This window comes from Dendroctonus ponderosae, unplaced genomic scaffold (assembly GCF_020466585.1).
Source record: "Dendroctonus ponderosae isolate FM_Combo_2020 unplaced genomic scaffold, Dpon_F_20191213v2 Dpon_F_20191213_1, whole genome shotgun sequence".
Lineage (NCBI taxonomy): Eukaryota > Metazoa > Arthropoda > Insecta > Coleoptera > Curculionidae > Dendroctonus > Dendroctonus ponderosae.
The window spans coordinates 56,968,478-56,993,085 of NW_026017110.1; the positions used below are offsets into that span (position 1 = coordinate 56,968,478).

Consider the following 24,608-nt stretch of genomic DNA (forward strand, 5'->3'; position numbering starts at 1 on the left):
AAGGAAAAACAAGTTGATGCAACTGGAAATTACATCAAAAGCTGAAAGATAAAAAAAGGCTGTTAAATATTAATAGAGGTAGACATGAGATAGCAAAATATTATTGGTCAACAGTTAAGGGTTGGCGACGTCGCTACTCGAGCTGCTTTCTCCATTGGATAAAGTAGAGGGTTGAAATGTAAACACATCCCCATTTTGAGCGTTCAAGGCGGAGCTTCCAAAAAGCAATCTGGCACCCCGCGAGATGTTTTCATTCGTTCCTTGACTTTGGATAAGGTGTTTTGGTGTTGGTGTATAAGGTGGCTAAAAAGTGTGTGCATATAGTGTAAGATGAACTTTTTGGTTTAGTGTGGTGATCGGGGGAATTGTTTCCACTCTTGTGTTACGTCCGTACCAGACAATTAAAGGATATCATACATATATATACATATATATAATATAAGCATCCACTTCCAGAATGGATTCTGTAGAAACTAATACGCCAGAGCTTTCTGCGAGTGTTACACCTTTAAAGAAAGAAATTAGTCCTCGGCCGAACCAGGTACATACGCTTAAAACACTTAAGGGAACAAAAAATAACAAATTATCAAATAATGCGCGTAAAATTTATCTTTGAATTAATATATATGGTTTGTTGTAAACAATTCTAATTTCGATTTTCAAAGTTTCAGGTCTCAACTGTTGTACTTTACGGTGTTCCCATTGTATCTTTGATCATTGAAAACCAAGAACGATTGTGTTTGGCGCAAATATCTAACACGCTGCTGAAACATTTCAGTTACAATGAAATTCATAATAGAAGAGTGGCATTAGGTAAGTACATAACAAAAACGAATGCTTGCAAGAAACTTTCTCTTGAACACAAAAATGATTAACCCTTCAATATTTGCGACAGGACTGTGTATTATATTTTTGTTTCGTTGGGTATTCCTGAGAAAACTTTGCCTAGAATTTTATTAAACTGGTTCAGTAAAACATACATGATTATACCTGGCTTATCTGTAAAACGTGCAATCCAGGAACAGATGGGTCAGCTAACTTCACATGGCGTGTGTAAAAACCCTAATATAAAATTTACGTGTTTTCTTTATTAACGTAGTTTAACTAAAAGTTGTAAAACATGAAAATTATTTTAATTTAAAAAATTTCTAGGAAATTTTCTGCTGGTTCTCCGTGTAATATCGGAAATCGGACGACAGGAGTTATCCATTTAAACATCCCTTTATCCGAAGAAGAATCTTTGAGATTATTTACTTATAAAAGGACTCATGAAATTTTACCATTTTCTCGTTTTGTTAAATATCATTCAGTGCTTCATTTTTCTTGTTTAAAAAGAAGCATAAACGTATTTGTGCTCTATGCATGATTTGAACGGGCAAAGTTGGATTACACAATCATTTTGTGGACATGTGTTATTTTTGACAAAAGCTATCTACTTGTAAGTACCTGATAATGACAAAAATATCATTGCGGCTTTGACTTTTTATCAAAAAATTGTAGAAGAAGACCTGCTAAATATCAAAAGTTTTCGAAATTTGAGGTAGAAATCGGAATTTGTCTTTTCGAACGGTTAAGTATTCCAATAAGGTACCAATCGAACATGGGACCATTTCAAAATAATACTTAATAACAAAGTTAAAATTCGATTTTCAACGGCTTATTTTCAAACATTTTTCTTCTGTTCTCCAAAGAAACCTTTAGAACCCCTTAGAATCTCTCTCTCTGTATGGCCGTTGGAAAACTCTGGAATAGTCTAATTCAAATATTGAATGTTCCCTATTCTTGTCTCGAATTGTCACTAATGATCTGGCTGGCGGCGTTGCCGCCACCGCTTGCTTTTACGCGCTCGCCCGGTACTACCGCAAGTCAAGGCTCGACAGCTCTGACGTACACGAGGACCTTTTTCATGTGAAAGTTAGTCAAGTCGGCGTACTCGTGACGTCAGGGCAGTTAGGCCTTGACTTGCGGTGGTTCCGGCTCGCTGCAGCAATATTGTTAAGAAATATTGACAATAAAACCTAGTCTAAAGTAATTGTCTGTGGTAGGGGGTAAAATAGATCGTCCTTTTGTCTATTGAATCCAGTTACTTAAGCACTATCCAAGAGTCGATCAAACATGCGGAAGCTCAGAGGATGGCTTTCTGACAATCTGTAGTATTTACAATGTATGAGCTTTTGACGCAATAACTCAGTTCCGGTGCTCGAAAAACGTTACTTATAAAAAAATGTTGATAACTTTTTTTAGTTGTTTGGACGAAGTGGTCACACGTTACTCATAAGAAGTCTTGATGACCTTTTTTAAGATTTCTTAAACTTTAATTCCCTTTAATAAATCAGTTAAATCTCATTAACTCAGAGAGCGGCAACAACTCAAGAGCGCAACTCAACACAGTGTTACTCAGACCTAATACAAGGGCCAGACTTCGCAGAAAATTATTGGGCATCATAAATGGAGAACAGTTGTTTGTCGGTAAACAAGGTTTTATATTTCGAATCAGGCAACAATATGAATTTAAGTTCGTATTCAGAAATTGCAATGTTGGCCCCAGCGCAAAGTTTGCTCAATCTTAACCCCGAGAAACTTAATGCTCTTTCTAGATGTTGGTCATTCAGGTATATGAATACAAAATGTTCAGTCATATTTTGTTATATATGGGAAACCACATATTTGGTTGAAAATATGCCAACTAGTAAATTTGGCAATGTAAAAAACTAAATTTGAAATTGTGAAAATAAAAAAATGTTTTTAAATAAGACTTTGTCGGTCTCATTAGTTAATTCACATTAAAGTTGTATTCGTAACGCGTAATATGCGCTCAACAAATGGGATATTCCCTAAATCCCTAAATTAAATAACGACTTCAGTTGTGTGCAACAATTCGAATAATTTTTCGCTGAAAGAACCAAAAAAACTAAACTCTTTTAGGGTTATAGCAAAACACAAATGCGTTTTATTCGAAAATTGATTTCGAATATTCAGAAATTCACGTAAATTACATAACTGACACAGATTTTGAATGTTCCAGTTACAGACGTATTTCTTGCTATTTTTTCGTTTCTAATGCAAGGAACTTAAATTAATACCATTTTCATTGTTGCAGGAATAACTTGTGTGCAATGTACACCCGTACAACTCGAAATTCTCAGACGAGCTGGTGCTATGCCTGTATCTTCGAGAAGATGTGGCATGATAACTCGAAGAGAGTCAGAACGCCTCTGTAAAAGTTTCCTCGGTGACAATGCTCCTCCAAGGCTTCCAGATGATTTTGCTTTTACGGTCCATCATGAGTGTGCTTGGGGATGTAGAGGATCATTTCTTCCTTCTAGATACAATTCTTCTCGGGCTAAATGTATTAAATGCACCGCTTGCGGTTTGTTTTTCTCTCCGAACAAGTTCATCTTTCATTCTCATCGTTTAACAACAAACGACAAATACGTTCAACCAGACGCGGCAAACTTTAATTCGTGGAGAAGGCACATGAAACTAAGTGGTAATCCGCCCGAGGAAATTATTCATGCTTGGGAAGACGTTAAAGCTATGTTCAATGGTGGAACTAGAAAGCGACTTCTATCATCCTCAGTAGTATCTCATACAACTAAACAAAATAAAGCAGAATCTCAAAATCAACCAGTTGTTCCTTCACCCAGAATAGCCCATTGTCAAGACTTTCGACTACCCATATCTCGAGTGGCCATGGACTTAATATGCCATAAACCACTCAATTTTTCTTCCTATTCTTCATTTTCTTGGTTGAAGCAAAATTCTCTGATTTTTCCACCAGAAAACTCGTTCTTCCCTCTCGATAAAACATATCAATCGGCATTTAAGCCGGTTCAGCCTATACTGGAAAATACACGATCCCACAACTCAGAAGAAAGCGATCACGAAGTGGATATAGAAACAACGGATGATAATGCTGAATCAACTCTCAACTGGGAACTGAAAGAGGAGAAGGTAAGTTTTTTAAACTTTGTGTGTGTGCACAACCTTTTAATTTAATTTAGTTAATTGAAGTTGGTGAAATCAGGATTTTGTAGCATTTTAATTACCAAAGGAGGTAGTTCAGTGCCACACACGCAGCTCATAGAAAAATATACACAAATTAGCAGATAATGCAAGCGCTTAACACCATAGGGGTCAGTGTCATTAGCGTAAGAATAATATAACCAAATTTATTTCTATCGTTGGTGTAGATCTGGGTCTATTTAACTGAATGAAACAAGTGAAAGAAAGCCTAATAGAAACGTTGGCAGAAAGACCGTTGGGTCGATAGCCTTTTTCTGTAGGAAATAAAGATTATTTATATATATATGTATAGAAACGTTTTATATCTAATAGTAAAAACATTCAATTTTGCTTCAGACCGAAGCAATTACAATCTGGAAAAAATTATTTATTATAACGCAATTTGAAAATTTGCCTAAAATATGAAAAATATAAAATTTTGTCGGTCTGGTTACTCTAATGAAATCTATTTCGGCATACAAGTAAATAATCCAATTACTTGAAACATTACAAGACTCAGAATTAAAAACACATCCTACCCAAGAATTAGAAGAAAGTCCGATTTAACAAACACTTTTTTATAACATAAACAGATTACGAATTTTACCGTAAGCATTCACCGTAGAGTGCTTTTCTGTTTACGTATTAGTTATTTTTTTTTAATTTAAGACGGGCATTCTACCTTTTTTACCTTTTCAACGCGATTCAATGTAATTGGACCAGAGTTCAAGTCTCGGCAGAGGATACATGATTTAGTTCATGGCTATAAATTTCATAGTTCTAACATTTAATTAAATCGTATTAAAATCTAATGATTAAGCGTTGTTGTAAAATAAACGAATAATTTTCTAACAATAAGACATTTAACATTTAACATAAAATCTGAGGATGGTGAAAAAATACACCGAAACGTATTTTGATTGATAAACAGAGACAATAAATGATTGAAACCCAGGAATGAATTTGATTTGGAATTGAAGCACAGTCAGGAAAGTATACACAATAACTGATRAAGCTTTCAAATATGATGTAATTTAACCCTACCCTCCACCTATATTTTAAGGGTGAAAATACCTATTCAATGGTAATTCAAAAAGTCTATTCAATGGGATAAAGGATAATCAAAATTAATTCCTGGGTTTCAGTCATTTATTGTCTCTATTTATCAATTAAAATACGTTTCGGTKTATTTTTCCACCATCATCAGTTTTCATGTGTAGCGTTGTTGCTACTTTAAGCMTTGGCATACATTTTCTAAATTAATAATGTATGCCAAGGTTAGTTGAAAATCAGTCTTCCAGATTAACTCGATWAAATAAATTAACTAATCAAGAGATTTTCGTAAAAATATTAAGAACCCCAAATTTGAACGGTTTTGTTTTCGTTGGCCCACCCTGTATTATGTACTTATAAAATTTCAAGGTGTGCCACTGGTGTAAATTTATTCTTCACATCAGTTAAATATTACGTTATTTTAGTTATTGCGCCTTGCCTAGGTGGATATATTTACTTTTAATCTTCTTGAAAGCTCTGATGAACACAACATTTATTACTTAAGTATTGAGTTACATTTGATTAAAAAGACCAACACATTAATCGACGTGGAAAGGGTGGCACGTACACTGAACAAATATTTAGTTTTCGACGGTGTATATTTATATTTCCTCTTTCGTTTTTTACAGTTGGTTCTTGTTTGCTCTCTCAATATTTTATGGCTCATTTACTTTCCGATGTAGATTAATTAAGGTAAGCACATTTCGAAATTCAATTAGTGAAATTAAATGACCTCAAACTGCGAAACGTATTTTTGTTTTTACAAACAAAAATTTTCTCAAAGTTCCCTTTCACCATTGTACATTTGTTTGAGTTGGTCTGGTTTAGGGATGGGACATCGATCCCATAACATTGATGGTAGCCATCGATGTTGACATCGAAAGGTAATATCGATGTTTGATAACAGCGATGATCTAATAGTTGCAGTTGCATACAAATTTCAAATTTATTTGTTTTTTCATTTTTCGCCCAACTGACTGTAAAAAGAGGTTTTTTTTCGATTGCAACTGGAAATGGACCGCTATGCCGCGGTATCGTTTGTATCGGCACTATCAAAGAGTTCGCAGAAAATGTTTCTATCTAGTATCAACATCAAATGTCCGATGTATTTATTTCAGGATCTAACATCGATGTTTTATCGGTGTCCCAAGTTTCTAACATCGATGGGAAAAATATCGAAAATCGAACAAATAACATCGATGTTTGCGAAACATCGATGTTTTTCTCCATCCCTAGTTTGGTTTGTTTTCGATTTGGATGGATTATAATTCTAGTTTAATAAAAGATTATCTGCCTTAATCGAACAACCAAACGAGATTCACATTTCACATCTCTTGTTATGCTGTGAATAGAAAGTGAATTTGCAAATTTATCAAATTTAATTAAAATAACCCCAGCGTCAGAAACGGATAAGCAGTTCTTCAAAAAACCGTGTTCAAAATAGAGATAATTAACCGATAATGGACAAGAAATTAATAAAATGTAATTCATGTGTAGTCAATGTTGATGAATGAATGAATGAACATCATGTGAAATATTGCGTCCACTATACCATGGCACTAAACGATGATTTGTTAAAATTATAATTTATTTTTCATCAATACGTGCGTAAAAGTGAATAAATTAATTTAACACACACTTCATGACGATATGACGAAAAACTGCAACTAACAACAACTGCAATTAGAATAATTTACAAACTACGTTTAATAAATACATACTGGAACGCCTGATCTTGCTACACAAGCACAAACACTTATTCTTAGAGAATGGCAAGAATTCAACAACTGCTGATAAAAATTTACCAGCAGCAGGTCATCTATTACAGAAAAGTGTCCACTTTTGTGTCAGATTGTTCCAAAAATTACCATATAATGTAAAAAATACAAAATTTCAAAAATTTCAAATTAAAAGTTAAAGGATCTTAACGAAACTTAAAGTCGCATACGTAAACCGATTATTTTAATACTATTTTGTGTAACTGTTTTTATAAATATTGACGCTTTTCATTTAGCCGTATCTGCACTAGCCATATTTGTACTACTGGAAATAGAGTCTTATAAATAAGTAAATTAATATCCGAAAAAAATAGAGACGGGTCGACTACCACTAGGGGATTGGAGTGATTTGAAGCATTGAAAAAAACATGAGTCAAAAACTTTACGAGCAAGAAAGTTATATTTGCATATCCAATTACAAGATCACAATCCTTCCTGGATGGTTTCGAGTAGGTCACCTAAATTTTTCACTAACGCTAATCAGGTTCTTCATTTTATTATTCATTCGGTTGGTTAGTAAATTCTTTCGTACAAGTTGTACTACATTCTGACAAAAAAATAATATTTTTGTTTTATGGATTAGTATTATTACATTCACGTCAGCAAGTAGTTAGATGGGTATTTTTAGATTTTCTTTTGCTCGCTTGTTTAACCAGAAAAATCAGTAAAACAAAAACACGACACAGTAATTTAACAATAAGAATAGTATAAAGTATAATGACTAAAATAATTAACAAAGGAAAACAAACACACATGCCAAGATGTTTATCAAAACAACTTAAATCCGTATTGCTTTATTGTATGTACCTGTAATCCATTCCTAATACTTTTTTTAATGAAGGTCTGGCATGAGCAATAAAATTCACTCATCTTTAGACGATTATTTTCGGCACGAGGGGAACTGATATAATTGCGTCAATTCATACCCCTCCCATGGGGAAAAAACCTCGTCACGTATTAGTGCCGTCCTTTATAAAAACACAAAGCCCAGTTGGGATTTGTACTTGTATTCTTATCTAACATTTGGTTAGAGGATATTTTTCAGCAAGGTGCTTATTTCATTTGAGTGTTCTTTTTTAATTATACGGTAGAGTAAATAAGGAAGTAGGAATTTTGTGAAATAAATCATTAGATAATTTTGCAGATTACTTGGCTAATATTTTGCAAACTTATATTAGATTAACTTATATTAAAGTTAGTTGAATAGCTTAATGCAACAGTTGACTTTTGCTTATCTTAAGTAATTACTCTTGATACATTTTTCAATAATGTATTTTTAATGCTTGTTTCAGGTTGTTTTGAGTTATATTGGTAAAAATTGGACAAAAACAGTACGTTATTATTCATGACCCACGTTAGGTTTGAAATGTTTAGTTTTTGAATTATGTAGAGATAACTACGAGAGATAAATTACCGGCGTCATCCGCCAAATAACCAAAATCATTTGAGTATATGAGGAAAGTATGTTGAATGAAATGCATTAAAGAACGTTAAAAAATGTCTCGTACTTATCAATTTCCCTAAAAGTTTTTTTTTACTTCTGTTCTTTCTTTCCTTTCTTCTACGAAGTAAAATAGAGCGAGCAGTACCAGTAGGTGGTCTGATCTTTGGGCCTGTTTTCATTTCAAATTAAATTAGAGCCGTGTGGAAATAATTAGTACTGTTTTAATTTGAAAAGTTCTTTTGCTTAAACACCACTAACTTTTGTTCCGGAAATTATACGGTTCGTCTATTTAACTAGATCAAACTCGCGGTTTGAAAATAACTCAAAGTAGAACATCTGATAGATTAAAGCGTCCCGAGACCATTGCAGTAGTTTTGCCCATACACATGGTATACTGTAAGGTTGTTGAAAAATTTTCCTCTATTTTATCAATGAGATTRKGKAWATKTKTKTAGATCATGTACAGCCCAGACTTGCAATTCTRGYGGTTGYGTAGGGCTTCAGCCATTCTCCTACGAAAATCCTTTCCTTGCTGCCGACGTGGTATAAAGYCATTTACTATGGTGATTTCTGCCTTAGGGTGTCCTCATCTCTTCTACTCTGTCATTATCCCTGTGCATTCAATAGATTTCAAAAYATTTTTSAATATGGTGCGCATAATTTTGTACTTCCCAGCAGCAATMCGCTTMCTGTTGCAAATGCCGTGAGTACCACATTGGATGTAGAGTATGAGAAAACACAAGGAAAACTGGTGTTTGCTTTTTTTGGAATAAYTCTACAGGAACAAGATGATTTCAAATTRGCGATTTTTCTTACTTTGTYAAATTTATCATTTACATRATAAACGSGGCRCTWAAGTGATATTTATTATTAAAGARAAATAAGTTGCTGGTAACATTTTCGTTGCGATGAAAAATCATCATTCGTAGCAAGATTATTATATATAGTATAAATATAGAAATGTTTAATTTGCTCAACAAGTGAACCAGGTACTGTTTATGACTGAAAAGTATTAAAATTTGAACGAGTTATATATTTGGTAAATTTAAATAGCTCAGGGCCCTTTCAGTGGTTCTGGCATCGCATTCACAAAAAGACTGAAACAAAAGAAGGAAAACGACGGAAACGAAGAATTCTATTAATACGCCTCATTAACAAGAGCGATAATAAAATAAATACACATTCCAAGTTAAATGAGTTCTTATCCATAAGGGATTTGAGCTTGGCAGACACTCAACTGCGGACGAATGTGTCCCAATGGAAACATACAAATAGTCGATACCGGGCGCTGATTTTGTACATGATTGCTTTTTTATATCACAAAACAAGACACGTACACTTACAAGATAACAGGGTCATTTTGAAAGAACTTAAACGTTCGTCTTGGCTCGTTCCCCTTAAAAATAATGACATCAGATTTCATAATATGGAAATTCTGCAACTGAGTCTTTCTCTGCTCGATTTTATTAGCAGTTTGAAGATCATTTTGGGCAATGTTAGAGAAAATATCTGCAATTATGCTGTCGGTGTTGTTGTTGAACTTTTGCACAATTGGTTCTTGAATTGAAAAATAAAATAAAATCAAGCGATCTTGCGCTAAATTGTTTGTCAGTAACTGTGATGCTAATTTTGAAAAGATTTCTCATAATCAAGGGCTTTGGAGATAGACGAAGCTAGTCATTCATGCACCCCGATTTGCCTGCGAGCAACATTGGAATAGAGAAAAATACTTACGAAGTAGGACGGATCAATATATTTACAAACATTAGAATTAATCCGAGGACGCACTCGCCTGCCCTAGCGATAGGAGGATTCAATATTTTAGTAAGCATAAAAGTTTCTTTGATTTTCTGAACTCCATAGAGTTCATCTTATATGTCTGAAATTCAACAGATATGCAAAATTTTTAAGCATTTAGGATCATTCAATATGGATCAAATATGACTCACAAGTATGACTTACGTCTCTGGCCACTGTTTATAAATGTACAAAAGGAATATAATAATGCAAGCCGATTTTCCTGCAAATAAAACCTACTATTTCGTCTAAGTATAAGAGTGTAATAATATGATTATTATCGCTTATTAACACTAACAACACAATTAATTGCCGCATTTACGAGCCCAACCAGTAAATTGTTTCTTACTATTATGTTGTTTTCAAATATTCTCTTCATTGGCTGGGTTGTCATGTTCAATATTTTATTATTTTCCCTTTTAATTACTATCTTAGATTATTATGATTTTTTATTTTAAATTTTAACGTGGTTTAATTTTATCGACATTTGCTAAACGAGTAGAACGCCAACTACATTTTTGGCTACTGTTTTTCTGATATTTTGTGTGGATGCTACTCATTTATATCAAATGTATTAATGAGCAGGCAAACCAGACCATAACTTCCACATCTTATGAACCATTGTTGCTCCATGAGCATCATGACGTAAAAATGAACGTTCTTGCTCATTTTTCTTCCGAGAAATGAGCAAAAACATGAAATTTTGGCATAATCTTGCACCTAAGGGTCTGATTTTCAAATTTCCCTTTCTGGGTCAAAACTACTCAAATTTTCTCACGCATGTTCTGATAACTGATTCTAATTTTTATTTCACGATCCAACAATGCCAAAATGAATTATGTGACTCAAATGAGGGGCTTGAGAAATTTCGAAAACAGCAGTGTTGGATTTGAGTCGATTTTGCCACTCAAAAACAATCACACAAATCTAAAACTTCTTGAAGTCAAGACTTTTTGAGAAAACTGCCAACATTTCTTTATCGATGGGTTATTTTCTCAAAAGGTCATTTAGCTTCAGCCAAAAGTAGAGTTCTACAAATTTCTCGACACTCTATTTTCATAGTGTGAAAAATATGAAGAATCCGGGTTTCTCAAAGTTCTCGTTTGCGTAGTACATGCGGATTTTTTAATGCCCAGAAACGCATTTGATTGCCTTTAAATGACATTTTCAGAATTTTGATGTATTCGTAACTCTAACAATTTAAGAAATTTTACTCTTAGTTACTTATAAATAAATAATAATTATCCTTTTTAGTTGACGTTTAGATACAATATCAACATTCTACTTTAACAAGAACAAACTTTTTGAAACAAGAAAAATTCCGTCTTATTTAGCAAGCGAGGTAAGAAAATAATCCTAAATCGAAATGCAGCGTTGGTAAATTTAGTTTAATAAGACATCGTCTTCTGATTATGTAAATTTTAATTTAAAATTACGTAGTAAAAGTCGGCGAGTGATTTCCTACAACGGATGGGGCGCATAACATTTACTTAAAGCGATTTAGCAAAGTAATTTAAACAGTGTCAGTTCTATTGTTCTGAAATATCACATTAAATTAAGCGTTTTACGTAAACAGCCAGAAGCAAAACGACATGGCTTTTTTGTCCCCTTTATTAGAATAAACGGTCCAAAGGAAATCACAGTGTTCTGACATTTAAAGTACAAATTCGAATACCTACTTACTATTAAAAGAAATAGTCCATTGCAACTTAGAGGGAAGTATTGTCACAAAATATTTGAAGAATAGTGGGATATAAATACAAATTTAGAAAGAAAAGAAATTAATGGTCATCATATTCAAAATGCCTACAACAAATGTACCAAATGTACGGGGTGTTCCAAGTAAAACCAAACAGATCTGTTTCCTCGCTTGATAAAACAGTTAAGCAAAATTGCTCAGACACGTCAAATTTAGGGTGGAGTTGAAAGCTTTATTTTAGATACTGTGATATATAAAGTGTTTTATGTTGATATAAAAATTTGCTACTTTGAAGCAGTAGCTGATGAGACAATCGCTTATTTCTATATGAACATTAATAATGCCATTCATAAACAATACGTTCTCGCAAAACTTCCAAAATTTCTGGGGTGGCTGGAGTACACTTTTGACTTGATATGGTCCCATAAAAAAGTTAGTGGAGTCAGGTCTGAATACTTTGCAGGGCATTCAATTGTAACGGCTTTACCAATTCAATGATCAGGGCAAATTGATAGCAATTTTCCCTGGTTGAGCTCAGCTATGGATGCGAAAAAAGCGAAATCTTCCAGCAACCAAAGATGGTTTTTTTCTTGTTCCTTCTAACCTTTACAACCTTGGGTGGGTCTACGCTGACTACATTAATTGCTTCAATTTTGAAAGTGGTTTGCCTGGTGATCTTTTTCAGGTTGGTACTTCCTCCCAAACTAGTTTGAGGAGTCTATCGTTTGTCGCTGTAAGTCCATTTTTTGCACAATCTCAGGGTTTTTAATTCATTTTTCGTTGTTGCAACTGTTTTGCTACATATGCTGTTCTGTAGGTTGTAATTTTAGTTGCTTAATTAAGATCCCAGGGTTTTAATAAGTTTCTTAGCTATCATCCATCAATATGTATTCTTCCTTTTATCCCTGGTTGAGCCCAGATACTTGAAGCGCTCTAATATTTCGAAGTTATAGATGTTTTCTCTCGAGTTGTTTTAATTAACGCATATATATTTAGACTTTTCTTCATTTACTTTTAGAGCCACCTCGTTAGTTTCGATTAGTAGTAGCTAAAGTGCGACTAGTAGCACTTTAGGCCCTCTATTCGTTAGGAGTACTTTTCCGACCTGGATGGGTTTTACTGGTATTGGCATTTTGACATGAGAAGCAGGATTACGAATCAAAACAAGCAGACAAGCTGGCTTCCGGGGAGGTTGATTATCCACTGCCCATGAAAATAACCCATTTGAAAAGGAGAAGCATCAACGTAAAGTCTATCAAATTGGCTAAAAAGTAAAACTGGTACTTGTGATTTGAGGAAACCATTGTTAAAACCATAAAATATATCAAAAATAAAACGTTTCTCTATCCATGTTTATCTCATCATACAAGATCGTCTAGGTTCATTCAAAAAAAAAATATATATTTTTAATTTCATTTAAAAACACGGTAGCCAACATTTGTAAATACTTTTCGGTAGGTCACCCTATAATCCACGTAAAGCATGTCTACTTATTCATTGAGAATTACCGAAAGCAGGGTGAATCCGTTTTAAGCATTTTTGGCTTGGTCCCATGGGGAGTCAGTCTTTAAACAGACGGTCTGTATGCAGTAGGTAAATTCAATACTGGCATTGTGTATATTCGTTTTAAATATTTTAAATATTCATCCGGCTATAGAAGCAGTAATTAATCTATTGTCAAGTTAATTCTTTGTTGAATTGTCTTCCTTATGGCGGCGATTTTAATTTACTTGTAAGAATTCTACTACGCTTTTATATTTACATAACTTCTGTATGCGCTAAGCGGAATAGTCATAAGAAATTCATGGCAATTCCAGGATTATATCCTTTAATTTTATCTCAGATTGTGTTCGCAGCTTTTCGCAATTGAATTAGTTATGTTTACCGGGTGATCTAGCTTAAATTATTAGTGGTTTCTTATGATTTTTTCCAGTTTCTGAATTATGTTGAAAATAAAAATTGAAATAAATTTCAAACACAGAAAAATGCATGTAAGTGTAGCAAACCAAAAACATACGTTGCAACCATAACTTTTTATTAGCAAACCAAAAAAGCGTTCTAACCGGCAGCATAAAATTTGATAAGGGAAATGAAACCCTCTGTAGTTATGTTGGGCCAAAATCAAACAAAAAATGCTCACAAAATGTCAATAATTTATTAAGCTTTATTTACTATTTATTATTAATATTAGTTATTATTTTACTTACATTGTAATTATATTTATTATCAAATTTATCAACTCTTAATTTAATTAATGTATTAGGTTATTTAAGTTTCAAATAAATTACGAACTAATAATCAATAATCAGTATGAACTCTGGAACTTGAAATCGTTGATTTCTTGCGGAATATTGTTCCATTCGTCTAATACTGCTACTATTAAGTCATTTTGATTTTCAGGTGAATTGATGCGGCGGTGAACTGCTCAAGAAAGAGATTTTCGATAGGATTTAGGTCTGGAGAGTTTGCCGGCCCGGTTCTTGTTCTACTCGGATGCGGTCGAACATTCTTGTCTATGATGATGAAATTAGCTCTTAATTCATTGCGTAATAGAAGGATAATTGGCTGAAAGCCGTATCAATATACAAATAACAAATATTCTTCTTGTCGAGTTCGTCGATTGCGTATAATTCCTCCCCAAAACATTGCAGTTCCTCCTTCATAGGGAATAACTCCTCCAAGAAAATTAAATCTTTGTTGATGGCCTGGTTTCGTTCAATGTCTTCGATCATTGTTCTTTTATTCAATTATTGTTTCATTTGTAAACAAGAACCCACCTGCCACTACGCCAATAGTCACTCTTTATGGGCAAGAGCCCGCTATAAGCGTCTCATTGTCTTCAGATTAGAGTAGGAACACGTAAATGTCGCCTTGAACAAATTTTCTGTGTGAACTTAATCTTATCACAGACGTCGATAAAACACGGCACAATGTCTTGTTACATATGATTTACGATAATATCAATAAGCATAGGACCAATCCAAAATATTCCAAATACAACCAACTTTTTGGAATTGCTATAAAATAAACCTCTTTATTTTTTAAAGTTTCCTAGCTTTGTTGGTAGTCAACTATTATTGTTTCAACGTACCACCATGAAAAAATATGGGAGCCAAATTTGGTGATCATGGAGCTCCGGTTTGATAATCTATCTATCCTTCCAACTCAGCAGCGTCGATAAAAAACATTTCAACATCTTCATATCTTGCTATCGAAATGGACTGGCTTTACATCCATTGGAATATGCATGCTTACTCCAATGGCTAATGGAAGGTCTGCAACTAACGCAGGAAGTTGATTAATTGAATAATAAAAAGTAATTTCTCCATTGAAATATTATTGGAGAAAATAAGAAACTATTAAATGATTTTATTTATTCCACCCCATTCATTTTTTTGTGTCTGTCCACCTGTTCTGATTTTTTGTGATTCTGATCGCTGTGCGCGTTTTAAGTTCGTAAGTTCCAATGAAAAGTAGGCCTACTGATAGATCCTTATTGAATATCGTTTGCGATTGCGACCCCAATAAAATTGTTTTATTTTGTGTTTTACCTAGAACCCCCGTCAAAGAACTAAACTTTTTTTTCAAAATCATTATGGTGATTCCTTAGAATTGCTGATCAACTTAAATTTGGTAGGCTTATATATCTACACACATATTTATATTATATATTACACATATATTTGCTGGACTTTTATTTATTCTTGCCGGAATCTGGTGCTGACTTATTTACATCGATTTCCGGAGCTACAACATTTCGTTTTCTATGTAGAATAATTTCTCCTCAGATGTTTCCACTCACGATTTACTAAAATTGAACTATATAACTCAATAGTCTAAACTATTACAGCATAGTCCTACTAATTATCAATCTCCGTAATGATCTAGTATACTTACTTTCGTTATCACGTAAAACAAATCTCTGTTGAATAAAATTGATATTTTCCGGCACCCCTCGAAATAAGCACTGACTCGCATCATTGTCTTCCCTGGGGATCCAATTCATTGCCGCCGTCTTTTTTTCCCGCTAATATTGCCTAACACAATCTTTCTTTCTTGATCCGAAATAAAAGTTTATTTTATAGTTGTAAAGAATACTTGATTCAAACTTTAGTATATATTGGTGCCAGTGGTCCATTTAAGCAGCCAAAACGTATCAAAAACAGATTATTTAAAGAAAAGTTTTAATTGGATTTAAAAAAGTATTTCATCCCTTCGCATTTTGTGGTATTTAAATTGAGTTTTCGAAAATGTGATATCTAAGTCTGACATGAATATAAATCGGCCTTATTACAATACTTAATTTGCTTTATATGGAGTAATAGGCGTGTATTTTGATACCTACCTCTGGGTAGCGAATGAAGCATTTGCCGGTGCTTACACCATTTGTCTTTAATTATAATTTGGCAGTCCTTAGTAATTCTTAAATTTTGCTTAATAGTATTGAAGAAAAAACGACTTTTGGCAACTCGCTAAAATACTAGCAGGATAATAAACTAGTGGAAAATAATAGCTAAATCAATAATTGTCAAATAATGGTTAATTTTGCCTTTGAATAAGTTGTCGATTTTTTAATGGAAATCTCAAGTCGGTTGGTTCCCTGACAATAGCTGCACATAGTGTGAAATATGGATGCTTTGAAACATACATCAAGAATGTTGCGTAGTCTGTGGCTGAATCAAATCCAATAATTATATTTTTTAAACCACCCTTTTAGAATACCTAATACGTTTATGACATGCTATAGAATTGCTTAGAATTGCCAATCTTGCGGGTCACGCCATTATAAATAATAAATAACTCAAATAGGACACCGATAGTTAAAAGTTCGTGATTCAATGAATTGGTATTGTTCAGACATAACAGCTTTTCAGCGATAAAGTTATCAGTACGTAATCTCCTGGTGAAACAATTGTCGGCGTTGAATGCTACACTTTACATCTTACCGCATAAAGTTTCGTTCCCAATATTTTGAATTATTTATTATCTGTCACGAAAATCAAAGTGGAGTATGAAACATCGATTTACAATTTAATGGCAGATTGGATTTATAGACAACGATGAGCCTATGATTTAATGACAACGCCTTTAGACGAGACAGAGCTGGATTGTCTGCTAAAATAAACAAGTTCTGTAATCATCCAGTTCTAGGGGTTGTTTTTACATTTTGTCCTTAACTGTATCTCTATATAAATATATTAAAAAAATCTGTAGATTGTTTGTACTTTAGACATAATACTAGGTAAAATTTTACATGCTCAATTAAGGATCAGGTTTATCTTTTCAATTAATTTTGAGCTTCACTGGCGAGTAGTTTAATTTTCGTGGGGTCCCTAAAGGTCATATGCTAACATTTCCATTTTATTATCGTCGCATTTCGTGTTTCCCTAAGGATAGATTAAGCATCTTGCAAATTAACATTAGGTACTGTTTGAGTTGTCACTAGGAAACATGTTTTAGATCATTTACTATTACCAAAAAATTTAATTTGATAAACAGGTACTTATTACAAGTTATCGCTAAAAGGTAATTTGTCGAACTTTACAGGTTGCCGAATCTCCTAGTAGAAGCCAATTACCTTTAGTAAGTCAAAGAGAGGACCTCCAGCCCTTTAGCCACAAAATTTGGAATCTTTCTAGGTTGCCTTTAGACGCTCCAGAGCGAGCAAGTTTTATGTATCGCCAAGATCTCCACAAGCGATTTCTAATTGGATCCGGTACGTATTGCATTGTTTTGTTATTAAGAATCAAACGTTTATGCTGTTCTGCGCTCCGATGATTCATGTTCAATTAAAATTCGTATATGAATTTTAATTTGAATTATTTTATTGCAGATGAATCAGATGCTCTGCTTCGAGCTCCAGTTAGTTTAGCTTTAGGGTTGAAACCAGCTTTGGACTGCAGCTCATGTTCTACACAAAGCGGAATAATGTATACTCCTTCTGAAGCTGGCAATAAAGTGACTTAGTTTTTCAAAGTAGCAATTCGCTCATTTGTACCACAATGCCGACATCCTAATTATCAAAAAAATTACTTCAAATTTTACCTATTTTCTGGTTTCTACCAGAAATATATCTATATATCCAGAAAATTTAAATCTACTATTCATATTTGAAAATATAACTTCTGCGATGTTGACCCAAAATAATATTATTTCATACATCTACATATTTAGTTTCTAAAATGAATTTCATAACATTTGTTGTTTTGTTTCTCATGGTTTAATTATATTAACTACATTTTTTATAATTTTTCGCAATAAAACATTTTTTTCTTTTGGAGAAATATCGCTATTAATTAAATGGATTTTGACTTGAACTTTTCTACTCACATTTTACACATTTTGTATTTTAAAGATCCTTTGGACTTTTTAACATATAAATGCATTTTACTATTAAGCAGAGAGCTACTGCTGGAAAAGGCTCTCAGGGACTCCATACGTTTTTGCATAATAATTGTTACAGTCGAGAAAAATCTTTATTTTAGAACATTTTAAATATGAACAGAAAGGCATTATTTACAGTTGTGACATAAAGGCACGACACGTTGCAAGCAAATGGATAATTCGCACTTGAATCAATAGTTGTGTGACTTTTTGTATTTTATTTTCTTAAGGTAAAGAAACTCCAAAGATATGAGCTCATAGTATTTATTCCGAGTTTATGAGATTTGTGTTATTCGATTGTTAAAGTTTTGGCATCTTTAGAGAAGGATTAGCTTCAAATATGATGAAATGTTCACAAAAATCGTTAAACATTCAGGCAAAAAATGCACATCTTGCAAACTAAAGCAAACACGAATTTGAAGTTTTTGCCATTTTTAGAAAATGCTTGGCTCTCAGAAAGCGAAAAGTTTTCCAAAAATATCTCAATATCCCGAATTTTTCCTGAATTTGCATTTTTTTTTAGTTCTCCCCTTTAAAACTTCTTAGTTTTAATTGAATTTTACCATCATTAGAACGGACTTGGACGGATTTATACCAGCTTAGCAAATATCGGTCTCAAAATGGATGTTTTTCCTCAATCGCGTTCTTTCAAAAATCATATTTGCTTTCAAAGCTGTACTAAATTTACAAACTATCAGAGTGCAATGCTGTTATAACGGATGTAGAAAAACTACGATCTTAAATTTTAATTAGAAAAGTAGAGATTTGCTAATTAGGATGTCGATATATAATTTTCTCAATGAAATTGATGTATGAATGGTAGATGTTGATTATTTATACTGTTATACGTAGAATTACTCAAATGTTAAAGCATTATATGAATACGTATATAGCCTCAGTAGATAATCAATTAAGGCAATCCAGGGCCTGTAAGTGCTAAAAGTGGGACATATCAAATATATGCTACATTCAGATGACATGATACTTATTTCAATACTAAAGTTATTATAATATTTGTGAGCGCGGCGTGTGGTGCTTTATATACAAATAAATATCATCAGTTGTACCTAGTAAGTAACTTCTAGCAGGTCACTAGAAATGTCCATAACATTTCCTTCGCTGTATACTCAGTATATTATTTCAAATAAGTCAATATAAAATACAAATACAGAGTGCTCCAATTCTTCAGAGTACTCAGTCTGAAATGGGTACCCACTCTGGAAGTATACAAAATTTTCTCAAACGTATGAATCGGTGTGATAAATCTTTCTGCGTTCGTATCCTCCTAAGATAAATTTTAAAATAAGTCTCGTGTCATACTACACTCAGCATCCCAGACCCAATTCATAGAAGAGATTAGTATACTAAGCTCTAGTATTAGTGAATAAACAGCGGTCAATTCTTTGCAATCACACCTTCACAACATAGACTAGAGTTTAAAAGTAGCCATAGCTCTTGGCATATAAAGGCCTACAGGCGTTTGAAGAAGGAGACTGTAATTAGATTCAGATAACTATCCTATTGTGAATATCAAAAGCATTTCAAATTTAGATGCAACTTCAGGTAGCATTGGGTTATTATATATAATAACATTGTAAAATAATATAGGCCTTTAGTATATATAGCAATATCTTCTACATTTTATTTAAATATGCACTCTATAGTGTAGATTCATTCATTCAATACATTCATATTTACAGCCTTTATAAAGTGACATGTAATTTTGTAAAATATTGTTTTAGACTGTAAATTTGAATTGAATTATGCCCTAAAATACGTACTCAGTTTTTGCCCTGCAACGCTTCAATTAAATGTAATTTTAGGACGTTGAGCGTTGACGGTTTGAAAGAATGCTGTTCGATTAAATAATGTGTTTTGTTAATAAAGGAATAGTTTTCTTTTGATATTTTGCCTATAGTAGCGCCAAAAATATACATAAAATACTATTAAATGTGCTTATCAAGTTTGAGTTTTTCTTAGTCTGCTTTAGATTGTAAATATAGGGGTGACAATAAACTGCGGCTGTGGGAACTTTTGTGCTCCCCTGTTTCTAGGAGCTGGGCTAAGGCTCATCTCATCTCCCACAGCTCCTCCTGCAGCTACAAGGTGTTATTGAAGGCAACCAGCTCTGCAACTGCCAAACAGGTTAGTTCTTATGTTTGCGACTGTATCACATCCGCAAAGCACGTCCTCTGGAGTTGCCTCCTCATAGCCACAGAATCTCCAGTCTCCATGACTTCCTAGGCCTATCCGTTTAAGGTGTCCTCTCAACAGTGTCCTGAGCGGAAACTTGTGAGTAGATGCAGGTTTCCTTTAATCACTGCTACGAATTCTTTTCTTGAATTTTATGTATATTCTAGTGTGTTCGCTGTACCAGTTATTAGTAGTTGTTGGTTGTAACAGTTTTTATTGCTACTGAAAAGAATGCAAGTTGTCATTAAAGAAAACTGATTTTTCTTTTGCAAGAATTATTTTCAAGAAAATGGAGGAAAGAGAAGTTATACTGTTAAATAATGAAGTGATTCTTGTTAGGATATTTTTAGACCGTCATTCGGCATACGCTAGTTTAGACGAAAGTCAAGTAAAAAAGCAAAATCACAATTAAAATCGTTATGGACTAGACCGATGTTCTTAAAAAGTGCAATTCTTCCAATTCCGAATCTAGCCCTGACCAACACGATATGGAAACGAAATCATCTGGTTCTACATTAAGCGATGAAATTAAATCCTTTTTAAGGCACACAGATTCAGATCAGAAAGCTTTAAAAGGAATTAATTAAATTGAATTATTGAAATTATTTTAAAAGTAGGACAAAAAACAAGAAAAAGCTCAATTCCGAGTTATACATGCTTGATCAAGTATTAATAAGCATACCGGTAAATTTTAACAGTCTACGATGTCAAATATGAACAAAACAATTTTAGAAGAAGAATATTATTTGTGAGGTCCAACCGACTTTTCCATCGTAAGGAACAAACACCGTCCGTTTACACACTACTTATAAGTATTTTTTAAGTGGAATTATTTTAGCTTTTCGAACACCAACAACAAATAATTTGAAATTGGAATTTCCAACAAAACTAACTTCTAAAAAGATTGTGAAGAGTGTAAAGGCACAAACCAGAAGGAATAGTCTTTAAGGCGGAAATAACACTGAAATAATAGGAATTAACAAAATAGTGGACCTCAGTGAAAAGGGAATGAAAGTCAGAAGAAATCTCAGTTAAACATACTTTTCTCAAAATTCCCCCAACTCCTCCTCACCCACGATTAAATTAATTTCTGTATGAGAGTCCATATTTTAACGTTGTTCCATTTAGTATTACCTTAGTTTCAATCCTTATATACTTACTTACTACTTACTTATGATAATTGTATCTACCGTGCAACCAGTCGAAGAACAGTATGAAGCAGTGGATCGTTTGCACATCTTCTGTCTTGTAGAATACAACAAACAAGGAAAAAGATAAAGATAGTGAGCTTCCTAGCTAGACTTGCCACTATATTTGCTCTTGTTTGTTGTATTATATAGATTTTGAAACTGGAATTAACCAAAAATAAAACCGGAGCCGGAACTAAACCGAATTGGAAAATATTTTCTAATCCAAAACCGTACCGGAACCTAAATTTAAAATGTTGCCTTGGAGCGAAGCCGGAACTATGTTGCCTTCGGTACTTACCTTTCCTTTTATTTCCTGCCCTTGTATTCTTCCGTTGACATTCAATTTCATTTTTTCTTTTTCCTCAATATCTACTTTTTGACTTTCAAACTTTTCTACTATTTCATTTCAATCAATTTCGAATTTATTACTATATTTCGATTAGCCCCTTTAGTATCAAAATAAATTTATTCTATTGCGTCTTCAGCATATTTCTATCGATCATATATTTCCACTGCTCCTGCTTTCTGGTGCTCTAGAATTGCTCCACTTTGAACTAGAAATAACGATTTTTGAGGTAAGATGCAGTGCGGGAATCTAGATCTAGTCGCAGATCGGTCGCTGAACATTAAAAATTAATACAGTCTATTCGCTCAATTTGAAAAATTGTCGTTAGGTTGGGTTGAAACACAAGCAGCATATGCATTGAACTTCTGAGTTGTAATTTGGGTAATATGGACAGTGAAACTAATCCTAAATTAAAATAAAAAATATATATTTTGGAGGTGGCGATGGTATATATATGTACATAGTAAATGCATCTAGTAATGCTATATGAACTTGTTTTTAATCTACTACTAAACAATGCATACCTAGATTTATCAGACAACAATTTTCAACCTCTTCAAGAAACTGAAATTTTCAGATAAATTAAAAAATTATAAAATAAAGTCACATGTTTCTATTTTCAGCAACTTAAATTTTGAAGATGGCACAGAAATGTTAAGTCTAAACGCTAGTTATAGTCTATATTAAATGGAACATATAATTTTTCCATCATCTGATGAACGCTTATTACGTTATGTTTAATATGACCATTAGATATTGTACGATAATTATTTTATTCTACCTGTTATCATACCATATACCAAATTACCCTAAAATAAAATAAATATATTTTTAAATAACGATTATCGACCCACAATACCACTATGACTAGAATGGAAAATCAACATCAACTAAAAAATAACTAAAGAAAAATGCATCTGGATCCGAAATATGCATTTGGATTTCTAATGAATTATCTATCTGGCCTTAAAAGCTTTGAGCAGTTTAAAGATACCTAATGCAACTTTTAAATGTTTAAATTGCCTATTCAAAGTTAAAAGTAGTAATTAGCCTATCTAGGTTTGATGCGCCTGGCATAAAATTCAATAAAAATGTAATATTTGAAGTTTTTAAATCTTTCAAGGTAGGAAATTTAAAAATATATCTCACACGCTTAATTATACATATTTATCAATTTTGGCTATTTTTTGGAGATACTGTCGAAGCAGACTCTTTTTTATATGCAGAAAAAAATGTCAGAGCCTTCATTAGTTGATAACTTTTGGATATTGGTATATTAGAGTCATAAAGCTTCTTCGAGTTCTTGCAGTCCACGTAAAACCACCAATTGCACTTAAGAATTGCCTGGTCATACAGTGTTGATTCTGGACACAGAAAGCTCTTCATTATAAGACCATCATCTGTGAGCGCACAAACATGGAAAACCTAAAAGAAAAAATCAGTTCAAAAATACGTTCACTCATTCGTTAACTCTACAACCAATTTGGTTTGTGGTAGGGCGTTTAGAACGACCATGTTTTACGTGGTCCTTTAAAACTAGCTGTTTTTATGACAGTAATTATTTTTTTAGTTATCATCGCAGATATTAAAACCAATTTTTAACACTGCCAGCGAGCGGAATCTATACATTTGTTAGAGTATGAGCTATAGGATCTCCTGATCCAAAAGTAGCTACTAACTGAGAATATACCTAATGAAAAAAATGTTGTGATTAACTTTTACGCAAAGTGTCTTTGGTGCACGAAACTGCTCTCCGAACTTCGTTTCCGATTCATTAGGGAACATCAATCGGGAATGCAAAATAATACATTCGCATACTTTTGCGTCCTTCTTAGAAAATGAAAAAAATTACAACTAACAATACATAAATTCCTCTTGATTTATGCGTAAATGAACAAGTATCATGCGTATAACATAATCACTTGAAGAGTATTCATCAATTGAGTTTCCAAAGCTATAATATGCATACCACCTGTATAATAATGGACGGTAGTCTTATAACAGGAGTTTTGCCACAGCAATGCTCTAATTTGCATCACAATCTCATTTCTCAACATCAGTTTATATTTACTTATTTACAAGAGTATTTGAATCCCGTATTGCAGCTGGAGTCTGAAGGACAGTTTCTCGTGAAAAAAATCATAAAACGCTCAAAAAGTAGCTTTCCTTTAAACTGTTTGATAGGTTGCTTCAAAACTTCGATATCAAAGAAACCATCCAGCAAAACATTTAATAAGTTTCTATGGCAGTTGAGGCGTGTATCGATCAAAATCAAAGCAGTATTAATCGTTGACTCTTCGGCAACTTTCACTTCCCCAAAATAATGAATTCGGTTGTCACAATTTTGAATCACCCTCTATAGTCAATTAAAATTATGATTTCCTCATTATGGGTTTCGGTTTCCAAACCATCATCACATCAAAAGTGTTTGTTTGGTGTCTAAACATCGAAATAATTAGTCAGGAAATAATGTTACATTAAATAAATAAAAAGAAAATAATTTGTATTATCTGATTAATTTAGAGTGAATAAAAAATGTAAACCTTAAATGGATGTTAATTTATTTCACAAGTAAATATAAGCTGAGATGTCAATGGCTTAACATGTTCCAAATAAGAACATCCAAATTCAGTGTTACACCTACTATAGGTGAGTAAGCATTTATTTATTTACTTTTGGCGGTAAAAGTTTAACGGTTCTTTGAACATATGTATTAACA

The 24,608-nt window shown here is 33.1% G+C and overlaps 2 protein-coding genes across 4 annotated transcripts in view; one reads left to right on the plus strand and one right to left on the minus strand.

The window, feature by feature from the left end:
* Positions 1 to 457: 457 nt before the first annotated feature.
* LOC109537877 (SKI family transcriptional corepressor 1 homolog-B) lies at positions 458 to 17,743 on the plus strand. The gene is made up of 5 exons (XM_019904799.2): positions 458 to 541; positions 672 to 813; positions 3,101 to 3,954; positions 17,324 to 17,492; positions 17,610 to 17,743. The coding sequence occupies exons 1-5, from the start codon at positions 458 to 460 to the stop codon at positions 17,741 to 17,743; spliced, it is 1,383 nt and encodes a 460-aa protein (XP_019760358.2).
* Positions 17,744 to 22,299: 4,556 nt separating this feature from the next.
* Positions 22,300 to 24,608, minus strand: part of LOC109538021 — a 28,488-nt gene continuing 26,179 nt past the window's right edge. For all 3 annotated transcript variants that reach the window (XM_019905057.2, XM_019905056.2, XM_019905055.2), the window contains one exon: positions 22,300 to 23,314. In XM_019905057.2, coding sequence (XP_019760616.1) covers positions 23,060 to 23,314 — 255 coding nt within the window. In that variant the 3' untranslated portion in view covers positions 22,300 to 23,059. The remainder of the gene's footprint in view (positions 23,315 to 24,608) is intronic.

Coding starts and splice junctions, on each gene's coding strand:
- LOC109537877 (XM_019904799.2), top strand. CDS start 458: ATGGATTCTGTAGAAACTAATACGCCAGAGCTTTCTGCGAGTGTTACA. Junction 3,955..17,323: donor GGGAACTGAAAGAGGAGAAG/GTAAGTTTTTTA, acceptor CGAACTTTACAG/GTTGCCGAATCTCCTAGTAG. Junction 17,493..17,609: donor GCGATTTCTAATTGGATCCG/GTACGTATTGCA, acceptor ATTTTATTGCAG/ATGAATCAGATGCTCTGCTT.